This window comes from Gracilinanus agilis, chromosome 4 (genome assembly GCF_016433145.1).
Source record: "Gracilinanus agilis isolate LMUSP501 chromosome 4, AgileGrace, whole genome shotgun sequence".
In the NCBI taxonomy this organism is placed as follows: Eukaryota; Metazoa; Chordata; class Mammalia; order Didelphimorphia; family Didelphidae; genus Gracilinanus; species Gracilinanus agilis.
The window spans coordinates 246623245-246646519 of record NC_058133.1 but is presented as its reverse complement, the minus strand read 5'-3'; the positions used below and the strand labels follow the sequence as shown (position 1 = coordinate 246646519).

The following is a 23275-nucleotide window of genomic DNA, read 5'->3' as shown; positions in this document are numbered from 1 at the left end:
CCTAAAAGAGGACTTCTGGAAACCCCCAATTCACTTTTAGATACTTATTTGGAGTTTTACCTAACAAACTTAGATTAGAGTTCATAATAGCCCAACCCTCTCCTTTTGAAGATGAAGTCCAGAGAAGCTGGACTGTGTAAATTGCCAAGAGTCAATTATTTAGAAGCAGAGCTGTTATTTAAGCCCCCATCCTTTGATTCCAAATTCAGAGGCATTCAGAACTGAGAACTGTTGATAGGGGCGGACAACTTTGCTACTTGCCTCTCCTTCATCTCAGTGTTACATGAATTCTTATTTGCAGTTAAATTAACGGATCATAGATCATAGAAAGGATGAGAAATCTAGTTGAACTTCCTCATTTTTGCAGATGAGAAACAGGGATACAAAAAAAAAAAATCAGTGTGACTTGTAGTAAATGATGGAAAGAAATTTGAATTCAGTCTTCTGCCTTTAAATCCTTTCAGTCCCTAAAGTTGAAAATGACTTCTAGCAATCAAATAACAAAATGAGAATTTAAGTTATTTTAAAGGGATCTGAAAGATTCTTTGTATTACAGAACTTGAAATATAGAATTTCCAGGATCCTTTTGATGATTTTTCAGTCATCTTGAGTCACAGCACAGACTGGATAATGAACAAAATACCACCCTGGGAGAGTAATTTTGCTTAGAGGTTTGTTAAAATCCTAGCCCTTTCCTAAGGCCAGCTGTAGGTGGCCGGGTACAATATGAGTTTCTTATTTTTGCGGAATGCATTATCAGTTAATTCTAAGATTTCGCTGCTAAGTATTCAAAAACTGTCACCAAGGGCTCAGGCATCAACTCATTCTGAGTAGTATCCCTGGAAGAACAAATTGTGCACACGGCCCACGGGTAACTGCAATGAAGTAGGAGATCGGAATTTAGCTTTGGCTTGCACTTTCCTTCCCACGTTTCCGCTTTCATATATAAATACAAGAAAAGGATAGGAGTATGTATTTCTTGCCTTCTTAATGGATAGGATAGGGGTAGGAAGAAGAGAATTTCTAACTGAAAATAAAAATAAAAAGCAAAATTAAAAATTAAAATTAAAAGCAAAATTTACGGGTCTCTATTAAAAACAAAGATCCAGGACAGAATAATTCCTTAAAATCATTCAAAAAAATTTCATACGAACCCTTTGATTGGTCGAAAACAGGTCTGTCAAATTGGCCAATAAGAAAGCAGAACGAGAATCCTTTAATTTGCATACGTTCTTTTCTCAGTCGTTGCGGCAATCTTGTTCTTGCGACCCGGGGAGATCTTATTTGTATACATTAAAAGTAAATATCCTTGACCCAGGCGTTCGCATTTTATGAGTGTTTATTATTAGTTAGAAATTGTTAAGATTTCATGATTGTTCTTTGTTAGCTTTGCTGGAATACGCAAAGCCATCTCTACTGAAGAAAGGGCTCCGAAAAGTCTGGGATTGGGAAGCTAAAGCGGCGTAGTGGGATAGCGTGCCGGGCCTCAAGTCCGGAAGACTCATCTTGCCGTTTTAAATCTGGCTTCAGACCCTCGGGCGCGTAACAACCCTATTTGCCTCAAACGAGGTGAAGAAGGAAATGGACAAGACACTTCACTATCTCAGACAAGAAAACCTCACAGGGATGATTAAGAATCGGACAGGATCGAAAACCACTGAATAACAAAACAAAGCGTTTTAGAAAGATGCTAAGTGCAAATACAGCAGTATAGAAGCAGGTTCTCCCCGATATGGGCATTTCTCCCAAGGCAACGGGTATCACCATGAATTCTTTGTTAATAACTATTTTGAGGTTATTGGCTAGGTTTCCGACCGGAAACATTTAGCATCAGTGTCAGACCGTTAACTCGCGAGATCCAGATGGCCTAGTGAGATTTGCAATAGATTTGAAACATTTTACCGGGAAGAGAAATTCTAGAGGCCCGAAGCGTTTTAAGTACGGGTTGAATTTGAAACTCTGGAAGTTCCTAGTTAGTTAACAAGGAGAAATTAGCCTCCTGAATTCTAAAATTTTTTCCCCCAAAGGGAATTGGATTTTTAAGATCCCTCAAGTGAGCTGAGCCAGATTAAAGATAGAAACATCAATTGTACAGGTACACACGTAAAGAACCATGCATGGAAAGGACAGATGCAAAATTGCGTGCTAGAACCAGTCTGCTCCAGGAATCTAGGTTTGGTTTTAGCTTTGAAAAAAATTCGTACTAAAGTTTGAAAAGCCAGTATTTTCGTAAGCCCTTTCCCCATACACTATTTACAACCTTATGTCCTACTATCAACCTTCTCAAAAACTCTTGCTTCCAAGGCTACCGTTTGCAATCTTAAAGCTTTCATAACTTAAAAACGCCACTTTGCTGTCTTACCCAAACAAGTTTGAAGTACTACAGCAATTTATAGTGAAAATGCAAGTGGCTCTGAAAAGAGCCTTTTGTTTTGGTAAGTTGTAAAAACTGAAGGTGCAGCCCAGCCTTATGCCCTCTCTCCGCGGATGCGGCGAGCTAGCTGAATATCCTTGGGCATGATAGTTACTCGCTTGGCATGAATGGCACACAAGTTTGTATCTTCGAATAGCCCCACAAGGTAGGCCTCACTAGCCTCCTGCAAAGCCATCACGGCGGAACTCTGGAACCGCAAGTCAGTCTTAAAATCCTGTGCGATCTCCCGCACTAGCCGCTGGAAGGGCAACTTGCGGATTAACAGCTCAGTGGACTTCTGATAACGGCGAATTTCACGAAGAGCCACAGTACCCGGCCTGTAGCGGTGAGGCTTTTTTACGCCGCCGGTAGCTGGAGCACTCTTACGAGCAGCCTTAGTAGCGAGCTGTTTGCGGGGTGCCTTGCCGCCAGTAGACTTCCGTGCGGTTTGCTTAGTACGAGCCATGACTTGTAGATGAAAGTAACTCTTTCAGCACTGACTGGTAGAGACTTGGCGCCTGCGGCCGTCTTTTATAGAGCCAGGCCTGTACTGATTGGACTGACGCCATCTTCGAAGTCCCGTGCTTCAATTCTATTGGTTCATATTTCAATCCTCTGTTCTTCTGATGAACTCAGAAGCAGCATTGGTTAACGAAGTCTCACTTCTATACCTTATATTCATTAGCTTTTCTACCCGCATCGCGTCCCCCATTCCGCTCTGTCCTTTTTTTTCTTTGTACAATTCTTTCTTAAATTTAACAAAAAGTCTATTCTGTACTCCAGTTTTGTCATAATTTCCCCACCCCCTTCAGTGCTATAGATTTTAGTTTGTTCTTCAAGGTATACTTTAGTTTTGGGGGTAGTTTGGGACCGAAATTTCTTTGAGTTGAAAAAACACACCGCCGTTCCTGATTGGCCACTGTTGACATCTGTTCCTTTCTCTTCCCTACCCGGATTAATATCATTTCCTACTTCCTCTTTTCCTCCTCTCCACTTTATACATAATCATTTATTTAATACTCCAAGGACCCACGCTTTCACTGCAAGCCCTCCAAGCCTGTATCTTAAACTTTCGTGAATTGTGACAACTTTTTCCGTATGGATTTTTTATTTCATCTGGGGCCCCTGAGAAACTATATGACTCATCATGTAGGCCAGAATGTATTAGAGGCAAGACTTGAACACTGGTGTTTTAGAGCCCAAAGCCTGTTTCCCCATCCCCACCTCCACTCTGATTCACTTCACTGTTACCTTTAAGTTCGTGGTCATCATTGAAGAAAAAAAAAGGAAATCAAAATCTTTATCAAAATTTGGTTCACATTACTACAGCAGTCAATCAGTAACCAGTAATTAAGGTATTGTTCTGGGGATACAAAGATAAAAATGTACCCTAGATGGGACAGCTGGGTGGCTCAGTGGATTGGAGAGCCAGGCCTAGGGATGGGAGGTCCTAGGTTCAGATTTGCCCTCAGACACTTCCTAGTTGTGTGATCCTGGGCAAGTCACTTAACCCCCATTGCCTAGCCCTTACCACTCTTCTACCTAGGAACCATTATACACTATTGATTCTAAGATGGAAGGTTAGGTTTTAATTTTTTTAAAAAGTACCCTTGACATGTTTATATTTTACCCAGTGAGACAGCATGTCCATACAAAATAGATACAAGATGGTGGGGAAGGACAGTAGGGAATACTAGAAAAAGAGCTTTCAAAGAAAGAAGAGCCTTAACGGAATGCAGATATAGAAATGAGGAGGGAATATGATCTAGGCTCTGGTGACAGTACAAAGAAGCAGTTTGATTGGAGAATAGAGTATGTATTTCTGAAGGGCTATAAATATCAAAGAAAAGTTTGTATTTGATCCTAGAGACCTAGGTCTCAGAGGTTGAAAACATGGAATTTGATAACAGGTACTCAGATAATAAATTCAGTGCTGTTTTTAATAAGCATTTTTTAAGCACCTATAATTTGTAAGGCACTGGGCTATACCTTGGAAAGACAAAGACCAAAGGAAAAGTAATTCCTGCTTTCAAGTTGAATAGAGCAGAATTCAAATATATAAGAAAAGATGAATGTAATTATTAAAAATTCAAATTATTGGCAATGTGAAAGCTCACTTGATTTATTCAGTTCCCATTAGATTTTCCATGTTGACCAGACTGGCACATAGTTTTTATTTTGAGAACAACATATGTCTCTTGGGCTTCTTGACTTTCCTTGACTTGACTTGACTGGGTTGACTTTCCCCCTTCTGTTTCTCTAACAAACCATTCTTTCTATTAAAAAATATACATACAATATAAATAATATACATGCAATGTCATTTTGAATGGATCTTTGCTGATTTAGGACAGAGTATGTTTCCTATGAAAGAAATACTAAATGCAAACACTTACAAGTACACATTCATGCAATTTAAGAATATAGGAATTTATAATTACTTATACTATCCCAGGAAGTTATCACTTAAAATCATTAAGCTATAAAGCAGTTTGAAGAATTGCTGAATAGGTTGTCCTTAATTTCACATTACATCTCAGCTCTATATTTCCCAAACAACTTCCTTCGTGATTCATATTTTCTAGCTAGTCAGGTCTCCTAGACAGAGATCATCCTCAGTAATGAAGAAATTTCTTTTGTTGACAGTCAACTTTGACTAAGAGATCCAGTAGCTCTAACCTCTTAAGTTATAGCTGCATGTGATTATAGTTTGACTTTTCAGCTGGAATAGGGGAATTGATAAACTAGTTACAAGTTACAAAGACAAAAGAAGAGAGAGAACTGAATGCTAACTCTTCTTTTTAAACTGATAGAGCCACACTTCCACCTTAATCAAGGGGATAAGTATTTGAATCCCTCCTAGCCTAACTAGTAGGATTTTAATTATGTTCCTCATGGTGGCTGTTTGGACTGTTTTTCATGATTTTTCAGAGGACCTTAAAATTGCTTTTACTACCAAGGGAGATAAAATTAGAGCAAAAGGAAAGAATATGCCCTCCTCAGGAAGTACAGAGACTTTATCTCGGCTTTGGGCATAATGTCTTAACTGAGACTCTTAGCCTGAATTATTTATAGTTTTTAAATGTTTCAGAAACATGTTTTACCAGAAGAGAGTTGGGTTTATTTGTTTGCTTTCCATTTTGAAAATTTGTTTTGTCAAACCCCAGTCAAGATTCATATTCTTGTTAGATGCTGGAGGAATAAGAAACTGAGCCAACTCGGCCAAAATATCTTCAATAATTTTGAAACTCTGTCCAACATATTCTACTCCCTTAAAACAAACAAATCAATTATTTAATTAAGATGAGTTTGGGGGGAAAAAAACAGAAAGTGAAAAAAATTGGTGAAAAATTCTGGAAGAAAGGGGACAGAGATTTCGACTGTTTTCCCTTTCTGTAGAGTTATATTGCCCTGCTGTCCTGGAGCCCTGAAACTAACATATCTTTTACTATTCTATTGAACAGCCTTCATAGGGATCATCTACTTCCCAGGTCCCACAAATCTCTCTAACTAAAGGCACCAAACATTTTCCAAGGACTTCTTTTAAATTGTCTTATATGCTAGCCCAGTCTCTTCAAAAACCATCTACCTCTACATACTAGAGGCAGAGCTGTCCGTCTCCCTAACTAGGCAGCTAGACTGGGATCTTAATAGCTAGGCTGGGACCTTAATAGAAGAGGATTTCCATTGGCTCACTGTCTAGAATACTAGACTTGGAAAAAGTGGTATCATTTGAACTCTTTTTCCCCCTCACCTGATCAAAGTCCAAAAAATTTCCAATTCATTTTGCCCCATTCTAGTAAACTATCTTGTCCCAAATTTGCAAAGCATACTAGAAATGGGGGCAGCTAGGTGGCTCAGTAGAATGAGAGCCAGGCTAGGTCCTGGGTTCAACTATGACCTCTGATCCTTTTTATCTGTGTGACTTTGGGCAAGTCACTTAACTCCAGTTGCCTAGCACTTAACCACTCTTCTGCCTTGGAACCAATACACAGTATTGATTCTAAGACAAACTCTCACACTCTGGCTTCTTGAAATCTATCCCAGATTTTAAGCACTTCTTAGGCCAACACCCACTCAAAACTACAGCTCATCAATACAATTATATTTCTTGTTGTTAGTCAAACACCTAGTCCCTTTCCTTAAGGAGTTCACTAGATGATAGGATACTGAAAGGGGAGTAATGTGAAAGAAAACTGGAAACACATAGAAAAGACTGTGAACAATGTGGCAGAAATTGTCTAAGGATTTTTTGATAGGTACTGCTGTCAATCATAACTATCAGCATGAAGAGACTGATAATCAGAAGAGTCTGATAATTTCCTCTTCTTTATTTTATGTAAGAATTTTGCATTAAGAAGCTCATGATTTGAACCATACAGCTCAAGGTCTTGTTTTATTTTATTTTTAAAATATTTATTTATTTTTAAAGTTACATGTAGAAACCATTTTTGATTATTGTTTTCTGATATTTTAGGATTCAGATTTTATCCTTCCTTCCCTTCTCCCCCAGGCAGTAAATAGTCTAATATAGGTTGTGACAAGTGCTTATTGCTCATTTTTCAGACACATATCCCACATATGTCACAATAAAAAAACTTTTGGTGATAAATTTAGATTTAGCGATAGATTCTGATAAATTTGAAACTTAAAAGAAGACAGGATACTAAGTGATGGTGGAGTATCTGGAAATATGAATAGAATTCAAGTATCCCAATGCTTCATCCAACCTCAATGTGTCTGGCCTTATAAGAAACAGTGTAAATAATAATGCAACCAGAGATTCAGTATCATCCAGGGGAATTCTGGTTTCTATGAGTGCCAGAAGATGGAGCATGAGATGAAGTGAACCTCAAAGAGGTAATGTTCATTAATTATGGAACAGGATTTCCAAAGGGCATTGAGTAGTCCTATCAACCCCTACATATTAATATGCATATTTGAGGAGAAAACTTGAAATAAACAAACGAGCAAACAATGAAAAATGAGTGGTGATGGTTTGCTCTTATAGAGCCTGGAATTAATTACTACTGATATTAGGAGTTTGACAACCATAAACAGTCTGAGCAGATGGGAGAAGCTAGATTATCCTCTTAGCACTAAGATTGATGTTTCATACCACTTCAGTGCACATACAACTATTTCCACTGAATACTTCAGTTTGGGGTTATAGGGCACATGCACCAACTTTCTCTTTTTTTTTAGTTATAGGGTACAAGCTAATTAGACCACCAAGGTTTAGTGGGGTTCTGGTTGGCTTAGCAATCTCTCTCTCTTTTTCTATGTCTGTCTCTATTTTACTCTAACAAAAAAATGATTCTCATAGAATGTTAGTGCTTAGAAATCTATTCCAACTTTCACAGATTTAAATCTGGAGTTTAAAGATATTAGAAAAGAGGACAGAGCTACAACTAGAAATCCTGGCACCCAGTACAAACTCAGCTGTACTATATAAACATTTTAGATGAGATCACTGTTAATTTCACTTCATTGTTTTACTTGGTTACCAGAGACTCTCATAAAATGGAAGTAATCTGTAAATATTTATAACGTAAAAACAAAACACATCAGCAAGTGACAACGTGTGTTTATTTAGGTTTTCTTTATTGTAAAATTGAGACAATGTTATAGCCAAAAAAGCTTATAGAAATATTATAGCTTATAGAAATATTATAGCTTATAAGAATATTATAGCCAAAAAGCTAAACTTGACAATTAAGCAGGGGGTTTTTGGATAACGTCATGCCTGGCTCGAGCAGGGCAGTTATCTCTGACTCACAGTTCCAGGGACAACTCCTGGCTGACAGCCCCAACTCCTCCCCTGCCCCTGGACTGAACAGCCTTGAAGATTCCTAGACAAGAACAAACCTTGAAGATTAAGAATCATATCCTGTGGCACCTGGAAGCATCCCTACTCCCTCTGTCTAGCTATTAGCTAACCCTAAGACAAAGGCACCTATATCCTAGAAACATATATATTCCCTCTTCTGAATGCACCCCTTGGGACTCTCTTTGCTGAGTTCCCCCAATGCTCACACTGGCAATAAAGCTTTCTCCTGCTTTGATTGCATTGTCTCGTGTGTTCCTCTGGAGGCCACCCATTTTGAACCCTAACAACAATCATAGCAGGTATCTTTTCAGGATTGTTGTATCAAATGAAAAAAATATTTGTAAGACATTTTAATAATGCTGGCATATGGTAAATGCTAGATAAATGTTTATTCCTTTCCCTTTCCGTTTCCTTCTTTATCTCAATAAAGTCTTAAAAGGCAGATAGACAGACAGATAGACAGAGAAGGAAAAGACTGGTAGGAGGTATCATTTTTACAAATCATATGTACTCAAAATATTAAAATTTGAATGAATGAACTTTTTTTACTTTGGAAAGAATATTGTATAGAGAGTAAGACCTAAGTGCTAGCAGGTCCTTCAGTATTATTATTAAGTACTCTGTCTCCTACTAATTCAATGTGATCTTTGGCAAGATTTGCATCCCTTTTTATCCTCATTTTGTGAGATGAGGTGATTGGACTAGATCTCTACTTTTCTTCCATCTGAAACTTGAGGTTTTTATTCATTATAGGATGAATGCCCTTAAATAACTTTTATTTTTGTTTCTATGTGTATTAGGTACCATAGACCTCCACTTTTGTCTTAGGTATCTGTGGGAATATGTTTCAGACCTCTTTTCTAGGTCTTCTTTCTCTTAACACTTTGTTGGTAATTTCATCTTGGCTTCAATTTTAATGCAGCTTTATTCAATGTCTTTCAAATATACAATCAATACTGCTAAAATTCAGAACAGAGAAAGGTTTTGTGTCATGTAAAATCTAGCGATAAAAACAGGGTTTGTTGGGAAACCATAAAAACATGGTCAGTAACCAACTGAAAAAAGATAGGAGCATAGGGAGGAAAATAGTTTTATACATGTTCAATTGTTAAGAAAAACACAACTAGTACAGTATGTAGTAGCAAGGTCCATAGCCTTTCAGCTCCTGCACAAAGGAATAGACTGGCAACATGGATGGGCTACTTTTTGAGAGGAGAAATCCTAATAGTGGGCCAAAAGTACCATTTGAGCAGGGTGGGCCTTAGTTATAACAAAAGATGGGTATTAGTGCTTAGGTACTGTTGAAAATTGATTTTATTATAGAATATAACTGACTCTGTTTTGTTTCATATCCTCTACTTTGTTGTGTATGATTTGGACAAAAACTACTGGACCAGCTGCAAAAATGAGTTTTGCTGTCTCTGCTCATCTAATTGGTACAAAAAAGCTTAATTGCTTTTAAAAAAAGAGAATACTTCTAGATTCTGGAATATCTCTTTCCCTTATTTAGCAATTCAATTAACCCATCAATCAACATTTATTAGGTACCTACTGTGTTCTAGGCTGTGTATCAAGTGCTGATGATACAAAAAGAAGTAAGAAGTGAGTTCTCAAGAACTTATAATCTAATGAGGAAGCTAGCATGCAAACAAATATATGCAAAGTAAGCAATATATAAAATTATTGATTAATTATTGTTGTTCAGTCATGTCTGATTCTTTGTGACTCCATGAACCATAGCATTTATGGGGTTCTTTTGGCAAGGATATTGGAGTGATTTAACATTTCTTTCTCCAATGTATCAAGTGAATCCTTTTGTCAGTCAATCAGATTCCATGGTTTGTCCAGGGTCACACAGTTAGAAAGTGTCTGAGGCTGGATTTGAACTCAGTCCTTCCAGATTTCAGGTCCAATGCTCTTAACTACTAAGCTCTTAGCTACCTCAAGATTGATAAGAGATAATTAGAACGAAGGCCCTGGAATTAAAAGGGGTTGGGAGGGGGCAGTTGAGAGTCAGACCTAGATACAGGAGGTCCTAAGTTCAAATCCGACCTCAGACACTTCCCAGCTGTGTGACCCTGGGCAAGTCACTTGACCCCCAATGCCCACCCTTACCACTCTTCTACCTATGAGCCAATACACAGAAGTTAAGGGTTACGGAAAAAAGGGGTGGGGGTTGGGAAAGTCTTCCTGTAAAATGTAGGATTTTAGTTGGAACTTAAAGGAAACCAGAGGTCAGGAGTTGGAATGAAGGAAGGAGAACATTCCAGGCATGGAAGACAAATGAGAGAATACCCAGAGTACAGATAAGAGTGTCTTGTCAAGTCAGTATTACTGGAGTAACTACTGGAGTGTGACACAGAGTAATGTATAAGAAGATCAGACTTATAAGAGGGACAAGGTTATGAAAGTTATAAGTACCATTTTGTATTTGTATTCTATTTTACTCTAACAAGAAAGAAAGCAAAAAGGCAGCAAAAGAAAGCCACTGGAGTCAGGTGGTGGGGTGGGGGACATGATCAGACCTATGTTTTAGGACAATCTTTTTAGTGTCTGAATTGAGGATGAATCGGAGTAGGGAGAGACTTGAAGCAGTCATGTATATTGTAATAATCTAGGGATGAGGTGATGAGGACCTGCACTAGAGTAGTGACCATCAGAGGAGAGAAGGGCTGGTATATTTGAGAGGTTACAAAGATGAAATCGATAGGCCTTGGAAACAACTTGGTTATGGGTAGTTTCATTTAATTTAATGCAACTATCAATACTTACAAGGAGATATCCCTTCTCTATCTTTTGTAGCTAATGATACAGAGTCTTCTTAATAAGCACACATTTTCTGTGTCTAAGAAGCTGTATTATAATAAGCAGCCATCTTTCTCTGTCTTATGTAATGTAGAAATATTATTTGTGAATGACATATATTCCCATCAAGTGCTGGTAGATTGTGCCACACTCTGAATATGATAAAATCTGTTTTCTCTTATTTGTGATTGGCAATAGCTAGTTAAAGCAATTAGAAAATTCATGCTGCCCTATAGACCAACCTTCTTCCTTCCCAGGTCCTATTTCACCAAAAGATATACAAAAACTATAGAGTTGATTCTGCTATAATTCAACATATGCAAAATTCTGAAATAAAAGGGAAGGAAACAGAATAAAAGTTTATTAAGTTCCTACTATATGCCAGACACTGTACTAAGTGCCCTAGCTCCTTACAGGTATAATCTCAGTTGTTCTTTTCAAAACCAGTGAGGCATACATTTTTATGATCCTAATTTTAAAATGTAGGAAATTGAGGTAGACAGATGCTTGGTCACATGTCCAATGTCACACAGTTTGTGAACTCAGATATTCCTGAATTTAGGCCCAGTACTGTCCATTTTGCCACCTTGGCTGCCTTTAAATGAGGAAAAATGGGGTTAGGGATAAAACATTCAAAACCTTTTTCAGGGACAGATGAAATAAAACTATAGAAATCTAGTAAAAATGGTAGCATAATTTTATACACAATAAATGGCTATGAAATACATAAATATTAGAATATTTAATAATGTTAAATAATAATAACAACAAATCAATCAAGCAAGCAATCAATTATTTATTTATTTATTTGATGGTGGTGGCTTCGTAGGCCTTAGGCTTCTATTCCACCTATTCCACCCATGTCTTAGTTCCCACAGCCTGAGAAGGAAAAGGAGTAGAATAAAGTGTCTGGGTGACCAGCCCTCCCTCACCCACAGCTCTTACTGCATCAGAAATTTTACAGTAAAGATGGCACTTTACCTTGAAAAAAAATTTGAAATTGGAAGTGGGTGTAGAACTTGGACCCACTCAAAGCCATTTCAGTTGGAAGCCCTACTGGGGCACTAAAGTCACAGACAATGCTGGCTGCTGTCCCATGAGGTGGGGTCACTGGAATGAAGCCTCTGGGAACTGCAGCATCCCACTGGGCTTGGCCTACTTTTATTAACATGGTATGTCATGACTATATGGCCAGTCTTTTTCCCCAGGCAAGATCAAAAGATCCAGGTCATTGGTAGAGGGGTGAGGAAGTGTTGTGTTTGGGATCCCCCTCTTCTCACGGATTCTACTGCATGCTGGTAGTATTCTCAAAATCTTCTGATGAGGCCATCTGCTCTCCCATGCATCCACTGTGGCTCAATTTTCATGCACACACACACAAAAATACAAATGCAAAATTTGATTATGCTCAAACTCTTCCTTGATTTCCTTAAAATACAGATATGATAAAGTGCTTGTTCAAGAAGCTCTCTTGCCTCTATAGCAAAATGCAAAGCTTATTTGGAAAAAGTCCTTCACAATTTGGCTACAATCAGCCTAACTTTCCAAGTTTATTAGACACCTTCCTCATGTATTCCAGTATTTCAGCCAAAATGGCCTAGTTGCTATGTTCTCTATACAACTAATTTCCTTTCTAGGTCTCCCTGCTATAAAAGATATCAGTACAGCATTTGACAAATGCCAATTAAAATAAGAAGCTTCAGCCAATGTTAAATTAATAATGATGTATTAGTACTTTTCTCCAGAAAATTTTTGTTTTTCATTCTGGTCTGTCTCTTTGTGACCCTTTTGCCCATAGCTCTCCCTCAGGTTTTCTTGGCAAAGATATTGGAGTGCTTTGACATTTATTTTTTTCTCCACTGTATCCTTTGGTAAGGCCATCAGAGGTTAAGTGACTTGTCCAAGGTTATGCAGCCAGTAAGTGTCTGAGATTTGGATTTGAATTTAGATCTTCCTGACTCCAGGCCCAGTGCTCTACCACTTAGCCACAGCTGCCTCTTGCCCTGCTTATTTGAAATTTCCTTAAAAGAAGGTGCAAAACTAATAAATAAATTTGCAATTTGGTTAAAGCTCCACAGTACACTGCCTTTAAAAGAGCCTTAGGGTTGGGTACTCAAGAAGCCAAGTTATGTGGAGATGTTGTATCTGTTGACCACCTGGGTGTCTTTGGACAGAAAGTGCCTGGCCAGATTCCAGTAGGGTTAGCAGCAGGTCTTCTGGATGTCAAAGGAAGTGATGGTGGGAAGCTTGTTGTAACGCTCCAGTCAAAAAGTCTCACCCCCATCCACTTGAAAACGGCATTGTGTTGAATGAGTTCATGATGCTCATGGCTTTGGATGAGATGCTTTCGGCTGGATGGACATGCTTCAGTACCTTGTGCTCTCCTCTCTGATGCATTTGCTTCTGTCCCAGGTTCTTGAGAGCCTTTCTTCCAACTGAGACTACTACACCGGTTCAGAAAACATGCAATCCTGCAATAAAGTTAGGAGAAAATTAAAGATTGTACTAGTTGTAGTTCATGTATTTAGGAAAGAGTTTGGTGTATTCTAATGTTCGATTGTATAAAGCTTGCCCCAATGGGTGGAACAGATGTAAAAGGATGATGACAGCTTTAGATTCTAATTGGCTAATTCGTCAAACACTTGTAGCCAATCAGATACTTTCACTTAAACCATCATTTTAAAAAAAAATTTTTTTTTTTCATAACTCAGTTTCCAGAGCTGTTTTCTATGCTTTATGTTCTGTTGCTAATACCAATTCTTCATTTCCAGTGGCTGGGCACACTGTTTGCCTTGCAATGGCAGTTACTCCCAGAAGGATGGGGACAGATTGTGGCTTTTAAATGTCAGACTTGGAATTTTGTTTTTAGTGTAGGGGTTAAAAAAAATCTGGTGAAGTTTATAAACTCATTCTCGGAATGCTGATTTAAAATCCACAGAACAAAATACATGGGATTAGGAAGGAGAGAAAAGTTTTTTTGTCTTTTTTTTTTTTAAGTTTTTTCATTTATCTTGCTCCCTCCTGATGATTTCAGATTCACTGGTTAAACTTTCCAGCATTGGTTGCACTTTCACTTATAACCTAAATTACTGGGGGGGTTGGGAGGGTGGGGGGCAGAAGAGGGAGAAATTGGAACATTCCTGCATTGCCACTTCCAGGTACTCCTTCACTACTATTACTCAGTAACCTCTCCTCCACTGAGGCTCATTCAATTTGTATTTAATTACCAATCAAGATTGTTTTGTTTACCATCTCAGCTTTTGTGCATAATTAAATGCTCTTCTTTAAATTAATGTGTCCTCTGATTGGTTAGCAAAAGAAACATTGGTCAGGGCATGTGAGTATATCCTTAAATCTACAACAGCTTTCAAACATGTTAAATAGCAATCAGGGATTCTACAAGTGAAGGGTATGCCAAAAGGTAGGCTTCATTATCATTCCATTTTCATAGACTTTTATAATAGTGCTTATAAGTAAACATGCAGGATCTTTCACATGGTCTCAAACCAGCAGAAATGAATATATGTATAATGTCTACAAAACCATTATCCTCTAAACTCAATTTACATCATATTTAAAAATAATATAGTTTGAGTATAATATGGCAGGTTTTTTCCTTTTGGTATTTTTTTTGCTTCTATAAAGTAGAAATGTGATTCAACCAATATATTTTAATAAAATAAATGATATTGTTACCTGAAGTTCCTACGTCTGTGTATAAGGAAAATTAATCAGATGGCACTGTAAAATAGAGATGGCAGCAGGGAGTAAGATGAAAATAGAGAAGAAATTATTTCTGTTGTTCAGATAGTATAAAGAATCCGCTTTGATTTGATGCAAAGGGAAGAATGTATGCCAGAGATTTTCTGGTAGTAGAACTGACAAGATTTGGCAGCTGATGAGACTGATTTTCCCTTTCTCACTTATATCAAAGATATCAGATTTTTTAGTATAGAATAGATGATGGGTCCTTAGCAATATCAGGGAAATTAGGAAGAAAGGGAGGAGCTGAAGGGAAAACTAATGAGTTTGGTTTAGGACATGGTAGATTTAATATGTCTACAAGATATCTAGTACAAAATCAGGTAAAGGACATTAAGAAGGAGCAGACAGGGAGAGAACAAAAGATACCAGTGACACAAACATCTAGACAGAAGAGAATATCAAGGAGAGTAAGGTGATCATTAAGATGAGGACTGAGACAAAGCTATTAAATTTGACAGTTGGGAGATCAATGGTAACTTTGGAGAGAGCTGTTTCATTTGAATGATTAAGGAGGGAATCAGACTTCAGAGAGTTAAGAAAGTGAGAGGACAGGAAGTGGAGGAACTAATTGTATATGGTCTTCTCAGTTCAAAGTATTTGAACTGAGTCACAAAAGGCAAGAGAGATATAGGCTGATAACTAGAAGGGATCAACAGATCAAGAGAGGATTTGGGTGGGGAATGGGAGAGACAAAGTATGTTTTGGGGCAACAGAGAAATTGAAAATTAATGGATAGGGGGCAGCTGGATAGCTCAGTGGATTGAGAGCCAGGCCTAGAGACAGGAGGTCTTGGGTTCAAATCCAGCCTCAGACACTTCCCAGCTGTGTGACCCTGGGCAAGTAACTTGACCCCCATTGCCTACCCTTACCACCATTCTTCCACCTATGAGCCAATACACAGAAGTTAAGGGTTTAAAAAAAAAAGAAAATTAGAGGTAATAATAAAATAATAATAAATTAGCATTTCTGTACCATTATGATCACACATACTTTTCAAGAGAAAGAAAAAACTATACAAAGTTTACAAACAAATAAAGGTTATTTTTCTTCTGGAAAATGTAGAAGATAATACCTTCTTGAAACCCTACTACATATTGTGAAATATTTAATTTTTAAAAACATGGATGAGAATAAAACCATGCATGAGAAAATCTTTTGAGGATAGTAATAGCAAATGTTTAGGAACAGACAAAATATTCAGGTACTGAATCCCAGCTCCCTGTAAATAGTATGTTAATAATAGTTACACTAAGTTGGAATAGGTCCCAATAGATGCTGCTGAACCAGAGATGTTTCCCAAGTTTGGAAATATCAAAGCAAAGGTGTTCATTTCCGGTAAACACTAAGAACAAAGTTCAGGCTCTCTCTAATGTAGCCTATGTATCCACAATAAATATTTATTAAGCAATTGTATGTAAAGAATATTATTTTAGATCTAGTGCTATAACTATATAACATGTAGCAATCTAGGTATACATTAATTGTGATATTATTTTAAGAAGTATTCAAAAAAAAACAACTTAAGTCTTATACTGCTAATGATTGATCTCTGTAATCTTGAGTCAAATTGCCAAATCCCTAGCCCTTCCCTAAGGCTACACCCCAGAAGAGAGTCAGTTATCTCAGTCTCCTTACTTTTCCTTCAAAGATCAATTAACATAGGTATCAAACAACAGTAGATGCCTTAGGCCATATCCACCCTGGATCCTGATCTTAGCTCTACCTATTGTTTCAGGTTTCCGCAGTTTGCATCTTATGATGATTACCTCATAATGTTAATGTATCAGGCCACTGGCCTCTCCCCTTCCCCCCATACTGTTGTAACCCCAATAAAAGTGACAAGACATCAGTTGACAAGAGAGCTCTTAACCATCAGAGCTCTTAACCATGAAGCTCTTGACCATCATAGCTTACTCCCTGTGTCTACCTTATGCCAAAACTTTCTGTGTCTGCATATCTTTATTCTCCCCTTATGTTCTCTTTCCATTAATCCTTAACCCGTAACCCTTTTTCACTCAGTCCTTGGTTCCCCTTTCTAAGTGTCCAACCCACTAGGAATCTTCGTGAAGCTGCTGGACGGCTTCACAACATAAAAGAATATATGCCTCCTAGCAAAGATCTTCAAATTTTGCTTTTCTGCTCATATCTATTTAGCATATGATGGAAGATTTAGGTCAACTGGGGCCTCACAAAATCAGAATATATAGGGTCAAAAGGGACCTTAGTTTCCTCTATAAACTAGTGGTGTTGAACTAAAAAGAAGTGACCCACCTAAAGTCATATAACTGGTTACTCAGATATTACTCAAAACTTTTTAATTCCATGACCTCCCCAACTTACATTTCACAGGACTGGATGATGGCACCTGATCAATTTTTGAATACAAAGTCCAAGACATTGAATGTTTAGTCTCAAACAAGAGCAAATAACTTAGATGTCAAAGAATTTATTTTAGTGATTCTCAGATATATTTCCTGAACACGTGACCTGAAAATTGTTTTTCTGACTTTTGAATGGGGTAAAGTTTTTCATGTTGATGAATCCTACTGAAAACTTGAGAATTATTGTGTCAAAGTGGCTGGCTAAAGAGCTGGCCTTTTAACCCAGATCTAGATTCAAGTCATATTTCTGACTAAGTGGCTGTGAGTCTGAATAAGTTACTTTTCCTCAGTGCTGAATACTATTAAGAATATAAATTTCAGAGGGTGACATGTATTTGGAAAGAGAATTACAACACGAATACAACCTGAAGTCCAATTCGTATATGATTTTTCTCTAAGTATGGAGAGAGCAATTATTTCTTGTTTTCTCTGCAAGACTTCAAAATGTTTAGATAGGATATAATTTTTAACAGCATGTCATTGCATTAAAAAAAAAAAAAGGTTTCTTTTTAAACCAAAAGATGAGTTTTAGAGCTGCAAGGAGTAAAATGAATAGTGATTTAACAGAAGCAGTTGCTGGCAGGAATTGACCTCATATCTGACTGAAGAGTAAGAAGGCAAGGGCATGTCCTCTCAAAGACAAAAGTATTACTGGTATATACTCAAGACTGGGGAGGGCAGTTTAGGTAAAGTCCACTGCTCTCATCTATTCCACCTGAAACCAAGCTACTGTGCTTACCCCATGAAGGGGATATTGTGAACCACAAACTCCAAGTCAGCGTTATTGTGAAGAACTGAAGGACTTTCCAACTCTCAGTCATGTGATTAGGGTTTGATAGTTTGTAAAAGTACAAAGCGTGAATCTTGACCACATCTCCAAGGTTTTAGCAAGCTGAATATCTGGGCTGGAAATCAGTGGACCTGGGCTATAGTTTTTGCTCTGGCACTGCTTGTTTCCTTTGCAAAATGCTGCTGTGTGTAGCAGGTACACACAATAAATATTCACTTTGTGCAAGTCTGAGGCTTTTTGCCAGTTCTAAGGTTGGCCTGCTTTAGCGTGTTTTTTGAGACTGTCACTTCCACAAGTTGCTCATGCAAAATGATGTCTGTTGCGTTTTGTTATCCCTTCCCAAGGGAACAGTAAGATACATCTATCTTCAAGAGTTCAAATATGGCCTCAAACACTGATAGTATGTGGCTACGTAAAACTCCTTTGCTTGCTCCAAATTCTCCCGAAAATAGGTGCGAATGCACTCATATAGCTCCTCCCCCAACGCAAATTGATGTAAGTTTGTAACCGATTATTCAACTCATCTACATACTTTTTCAGGACAGTGGAATAAGGAAAAAATGCTGGTTAAGGCAAGAAACTTTTCTACCAAACCAAAACATGCTATCGAAACGTTTATACTGTTTGAACATTAAAAAAGAAAATCATTTCTTGCAAATTAATGCACACAAGCTCCCTTTTTGATAGGCTAAGGGGCTCTGAAAAGAGCCTTTGGGTTCAAATGCTGCTTTCTACAGCTTCCTGCAGAATTTGGTAGTTTTACTTGCCCTTGGGTTTGTGGTGACTCTCAGTCTTCTTAGGCAGCAACACAGCCTGGATGTTGGGCAGGACTCCACCCTGGGCAATGGTGACTTTACCTAGCAGCTTATTAAGTTCTTCGTCGTTACGGATAGCCAGCTGAAGATGTCGGGGAATGATGCGAGTCTTCTTGTTGTCACGAGCAGCATTGCCAGCTAATTCCAGGATTTCCGCAGTAAGGTATTCCAGCACGGCGGCCAAGTACACCGGAGCTCCAGCGCCTACTCGCTCAGAATAATTCCCCTTACGAAGAAGACGATGGACCCGACCAACTGGAAACTGCAACCCAGCCCGAGATGATCGCGTCTTAGCCTTGGCGCGTGCCTTCCCTCCTTGCTTTCCACGGCCAGACATCTTCAGACGAGTTTGTCCAAAAATGAGAGCAACTGAAAATCAGAAAGGAATAATCCGAAGATCAGCTCTCTCAAGTAGAGATATGCTAGCCACGGCACAGCAACTTATTATACCTTCAGGAGGTAGAGTAAACGGCGCGATCTGATTGGTTGGAAACATCTTTTGATGAATAAACCAATTAGAAAGTAGAACTGGCATCTGTTAATTTACATAGCCCCTCACATTCGGGTAGTGTTCTTTTATTTCCTCCAATTAGACGTTAGATTTTTGCAAACCCTTATTTGAATAGCCTCAAAATCAATATATGTGTCTTAAATTATTAAAGATTAGGTGTTTTTTTTTTTTGAACGACGCTAAGTCCTCCCACTCGTAGAGGCGGGAAGAAGACTGACTAGAAAAAAGCTTTAGACAAGAGAAATATAAATGAAGTAAAAGACGTTATTTTTTCTACATGTCCCGAAGGGATTGTATACATTGGCTTAGTCAACCAATCAGGTTATTACCTTAACGCGTAGCCTTTTGCCACTTCTCTTGCTTCGCGGGCAGATGCTTTCTGCCTGGTTGGCTGCTTTGAAAAATATTGCCTTTTGTCTGGAAAAGTACAAAGATCCTTAGCTACCTATAATGCTGTCTGTAATCGGGGCTCCATGGTGGTCACTAAATAAATCAATTCCTTGAAGCCGTAAGTGACTCCTCAAATTCGGGTTTTTGTTAAAAGTTATCTGAATTCTTAAAGTAAAAAAGCTTAGTCTCAAAAAAAAAGGAAAAGAAAAGAAAAGAAAAGAAAAGAAAAGAAAAGAAAAGAAAAGAAGCATGGTTANGAAAAGAAAAGAAAAGAAAAGAAAAGAAAAGAAAAGAAAAGAAAAGAAAAGAAGCATGGTTAGGTGATCCTTGTATTGGTGGACAAGAAAAAAAAACATTTCAAAATTTGTTTTTTATACTTTGTATTAGTTGTTGTTTTTAAGAAAAATCGTAGCAGGAAGAGCAGGACTTTTGAGTCAGGAGACTTGTCTTTATTCTGCCCTTGCTTCTAGGATTAGTCATTAAATTTGCACCTCAGTATTGATGTAAAATAAGAATTGGCCTACATGCACCCAACCTCCCTTACTGGTCTGAAGCTTTTTCTTGCCTCTTTCAACCTACTCTTAAGTGAATATTAAGACACAGTGCTGTTAGAATTCAGCAAGACCTCTTCTGATGGTGTCCTTTTGAAATTCTTGCATTTATTCTTTTCCTGGATTGACTTCTCTGTCTTCCTAAATTTTCCTCTTCTATCTGAAAGGGAATCTAATACCGCCCTTTCTGTTGTCTCATATCCTCATATCCCCTTAAGTGGGAAATTAATAAGGATAACCCCACCACCACCCACCCCACAACTAACATTGATATAGCAATTACTATGTGTCAGGAACTGTGCAAAGTGTTTCATAACTATCTCGTTTGGTCCTCACCACCCTGGGGTTGGGATGGGGTAAGTATTATTATTATTCTCATTTTATATAAGAGGAAATTGAAGTCAAATGACTTGTCAGCTGCCACACAATTAGTGTCTGAAATTGGATTTGAACTCAAGTCTCAGGCCTTGCCTTTGTGCCAGCTAGCTGCTTTAACTAAATGGCTATGTTGCTCTTCCATGACTGATTCCATTGTTTCTCAAAGGCCCTATTCCAAACAGTTTCTCAGTAGAGAAGATAAAAGCTATGTTCAAGTATTTGAATGGCTATATGGCTGTAATGTGGACAGACCTCATCATTTTAATTTGGCATGTCTCAAATTTTGGCTGTGGGTTACTGTTAGAAAAAATGTAAATTTTATTAAGTAATCAGTAGTTAAATAAAATCATGAACCTCTTCCTGGAGTCTACTTTAAATCTAATATGCTAGGAGATTAGGAGGGTAGTATATTCTGAAAAAGGGTAGAGAGTGAAATAAACAGTGGTTTTTCCCTGTGTGAATTTTCTCTTTGTTCATTTGTGAAATCAGAGATTAGACTAGATGACTTCCAGGTTCCCTACAAACTCTAAATTTATAATATTCTAAGGAAACAGTTAATATGTGGGGAATTGTTAATAGAAGGATTATTATCTTCTTATTCCACTGAACAACAAAGTAATTTCTTATCAACACTTATCTGTGTCATTCTCTAGATTACTCATAATATATTTTTAAATGTTTGTGATCTGCTTACCTTAGGTGGTGCATTTGTAAAGGCCTCTAATTCCTTCCTGTTCTTAGTACACAACCCTCCATCTACCAACTGCATTTTCACTGACTGTTCCATTGCTTGGAACAACTCTTCCTTCTCACCTGTACTTTCTAGCTTTCCAGGCTTCCTTCAAGTATTAAATAAAATCCAGTCTTCTGAAAGAAGGCTTTCCAGTACTTAAGCCTTCCTTTGAAAGACACCCCCTCCCCCCCTATATATCCTGAATACATTTTTGGGAATACATCATTGTGTACGTATAGTTTCCCTCATCAGACTGGAAGCTCTTTAAGAACAAAGCCCCCCCTACCCCCCAACTTTGTATCCCCAGCACTTTAGTATGATACTGGCACATCGTGGGCAATTAATACTTATTTGTTGACAACCACAATTTTGGCTTTACCTAGAGTATACTTCTAGAACATCTTCAAATAAAACTCATCATTTTTGGATACTCACAAGGAAATCATACTCATATCATAGCTTAAAATATTGCATAGAATAACAATTAAATGCAGTAGTATTGAAATCTCTATAATTAAGAGACTAAAAAAACTAGTCATTTCTATAGCTACTCTAAAGATGCTGACTCTAGTTGTCTCCCAGCTTGGACATTAGGTACAGGAATGAAAAGGAGTAAGAACCAGTCCCCTGCACTCTATCCCTAGCTACCAATTCAATGAGTAGTCACAATTACATTACTTTGGCTGAAGTTGCCCTTTTATTCATTCCTAGAGGAACTGAAGACTTAGGATATAAAATAGAAAAATGATTCATTTAAATTGTATAATTGGGGATTTAAATTTAACGTTAATCTGTAGACCCAAGCCATTAACAAGAGCAAGTACAGTCTTAGGCCCACAATACTTCCTCGTCACTGTTTAGTAATGTGAGTTCTCAGCTAGCTGATGCTTGCCATCTGCAAAAGCTAGGCCTTTCTGATTAATTAGGACGAACTTCCCTTGTACCTCATATAAGATTTTTCCCTTTTAGGGAGGGGAGGGGGCATGCATAATTAGCTGGAAACACGAGGGAAAAGGGTACTTGTTATAGTTAAGAGCATTACAGGATCTTTTTCAGCAAAGTAAGCGGCTCTGAAAAGAGCCTTTTGAAAACTGTGGTTTCCTCAACTTTAAGCCCTCTCTCCACGAATGCGGCGAGCCAGCTGGATGTCTTTGGGCATGATGGTCACACGCTTAGCGTGGATGGCGCACAGATTCGTGTCCTCAAACAGCCCTACAAGGTAGGATTCACTCGCTTCCTGCAAGGCCATCACCGCCGAGCTCTGGAATCGCAGGTCGGTCTTGAAGTCCTGCGCGATCTCTCGGACCAGCCGCTGGAAGGGCAGTTTGCGGATCAGAAGCTCCGTGGACTTCTGGTAGCGCCGGATCTCTCTCAGAGCCACGGTGCCCGGCCTGTAGCGGTGAGGCTTCTTCACACCGCCGGTAGCCGGGGCGCTCTTGCGGGCAGCCTTGGTAGCCAGCTGTTTGCGGGGAGCCTTGCCGCCAGTAGACTTACGAGCTGTCTGTTTTGTACGCGCCATAATTCTAGGAGAAAGTAAAGGAGAAGAGGCTACGTCGCTCATTTATAGAGCCAAGAGCATTCTGATTGGATAATTCAACATTCCTGGAGCCTGATTGAACTAATTGGGTATTTGTTCTCTCCGCCCATTTGGCCATAATCTATTTGGGTTGGTTTTATGTTTAGGTCCATCCCATCCATTCCCCAACTTCCCACTGGCCTCACAGAACTTCCTCCAGGTATTGAGATGATAGTTCATTGTAATTCTTCCACTACTAAAGTCAAAGAAATCGTCTAGTCTTTGCCGCTTGAAAAAGCGGGTTCCATAAAGTGAGCGAGAGTTCTTTGTTTCTTTTTAGACCATAAGATGGCGCTCCATTGTTTGCATTTACATGTCCCAGAAATCTTCCTTTAAG

The 23275-nt window shown here is 38.4% G+C and overlaps 2 protein-coding genes across 2 annotated transcripts; both read right to left on the bottom strand.

Annotated features, from left to right (window-relative positions):
• Positions 1-2464: 2464 nt before the first annotated feature.
• Positions 2465-22881, bottom strand: LOC123246288. Its single transcript, XM_044675206.1, has 3 exons — positions 22473-22881; positions 18752-19168; positions 2465-2881 (listed from the first exon to the last, which is right to left on the bottom strand). Exons 1-3 carry the CDS (start codon positions 22879-22881, stop codon positions 2469-2471), a joined length of 1239 nt encoding a protein of 412 aa, XP_044531141.1. The 3' UTR covers positions 2465-2468.
• On the bottom strand, positions 18698-19187 carry LOC123243898 (histone H2A type 1-F). Its single transcript, XM_044672039.1, has one exon. It carries the CDS (start codon positions 19134-19136, stop codon positions 18744-18746), a length of 393 nt encoding a protein of 130 aa, XP_044527974.1. The 5' UTR covers positions 19137-19187; the 3' UTR covers positions 18698-18743.
• Positions 22882-23275: the final 394 nt, after the last annotated feature.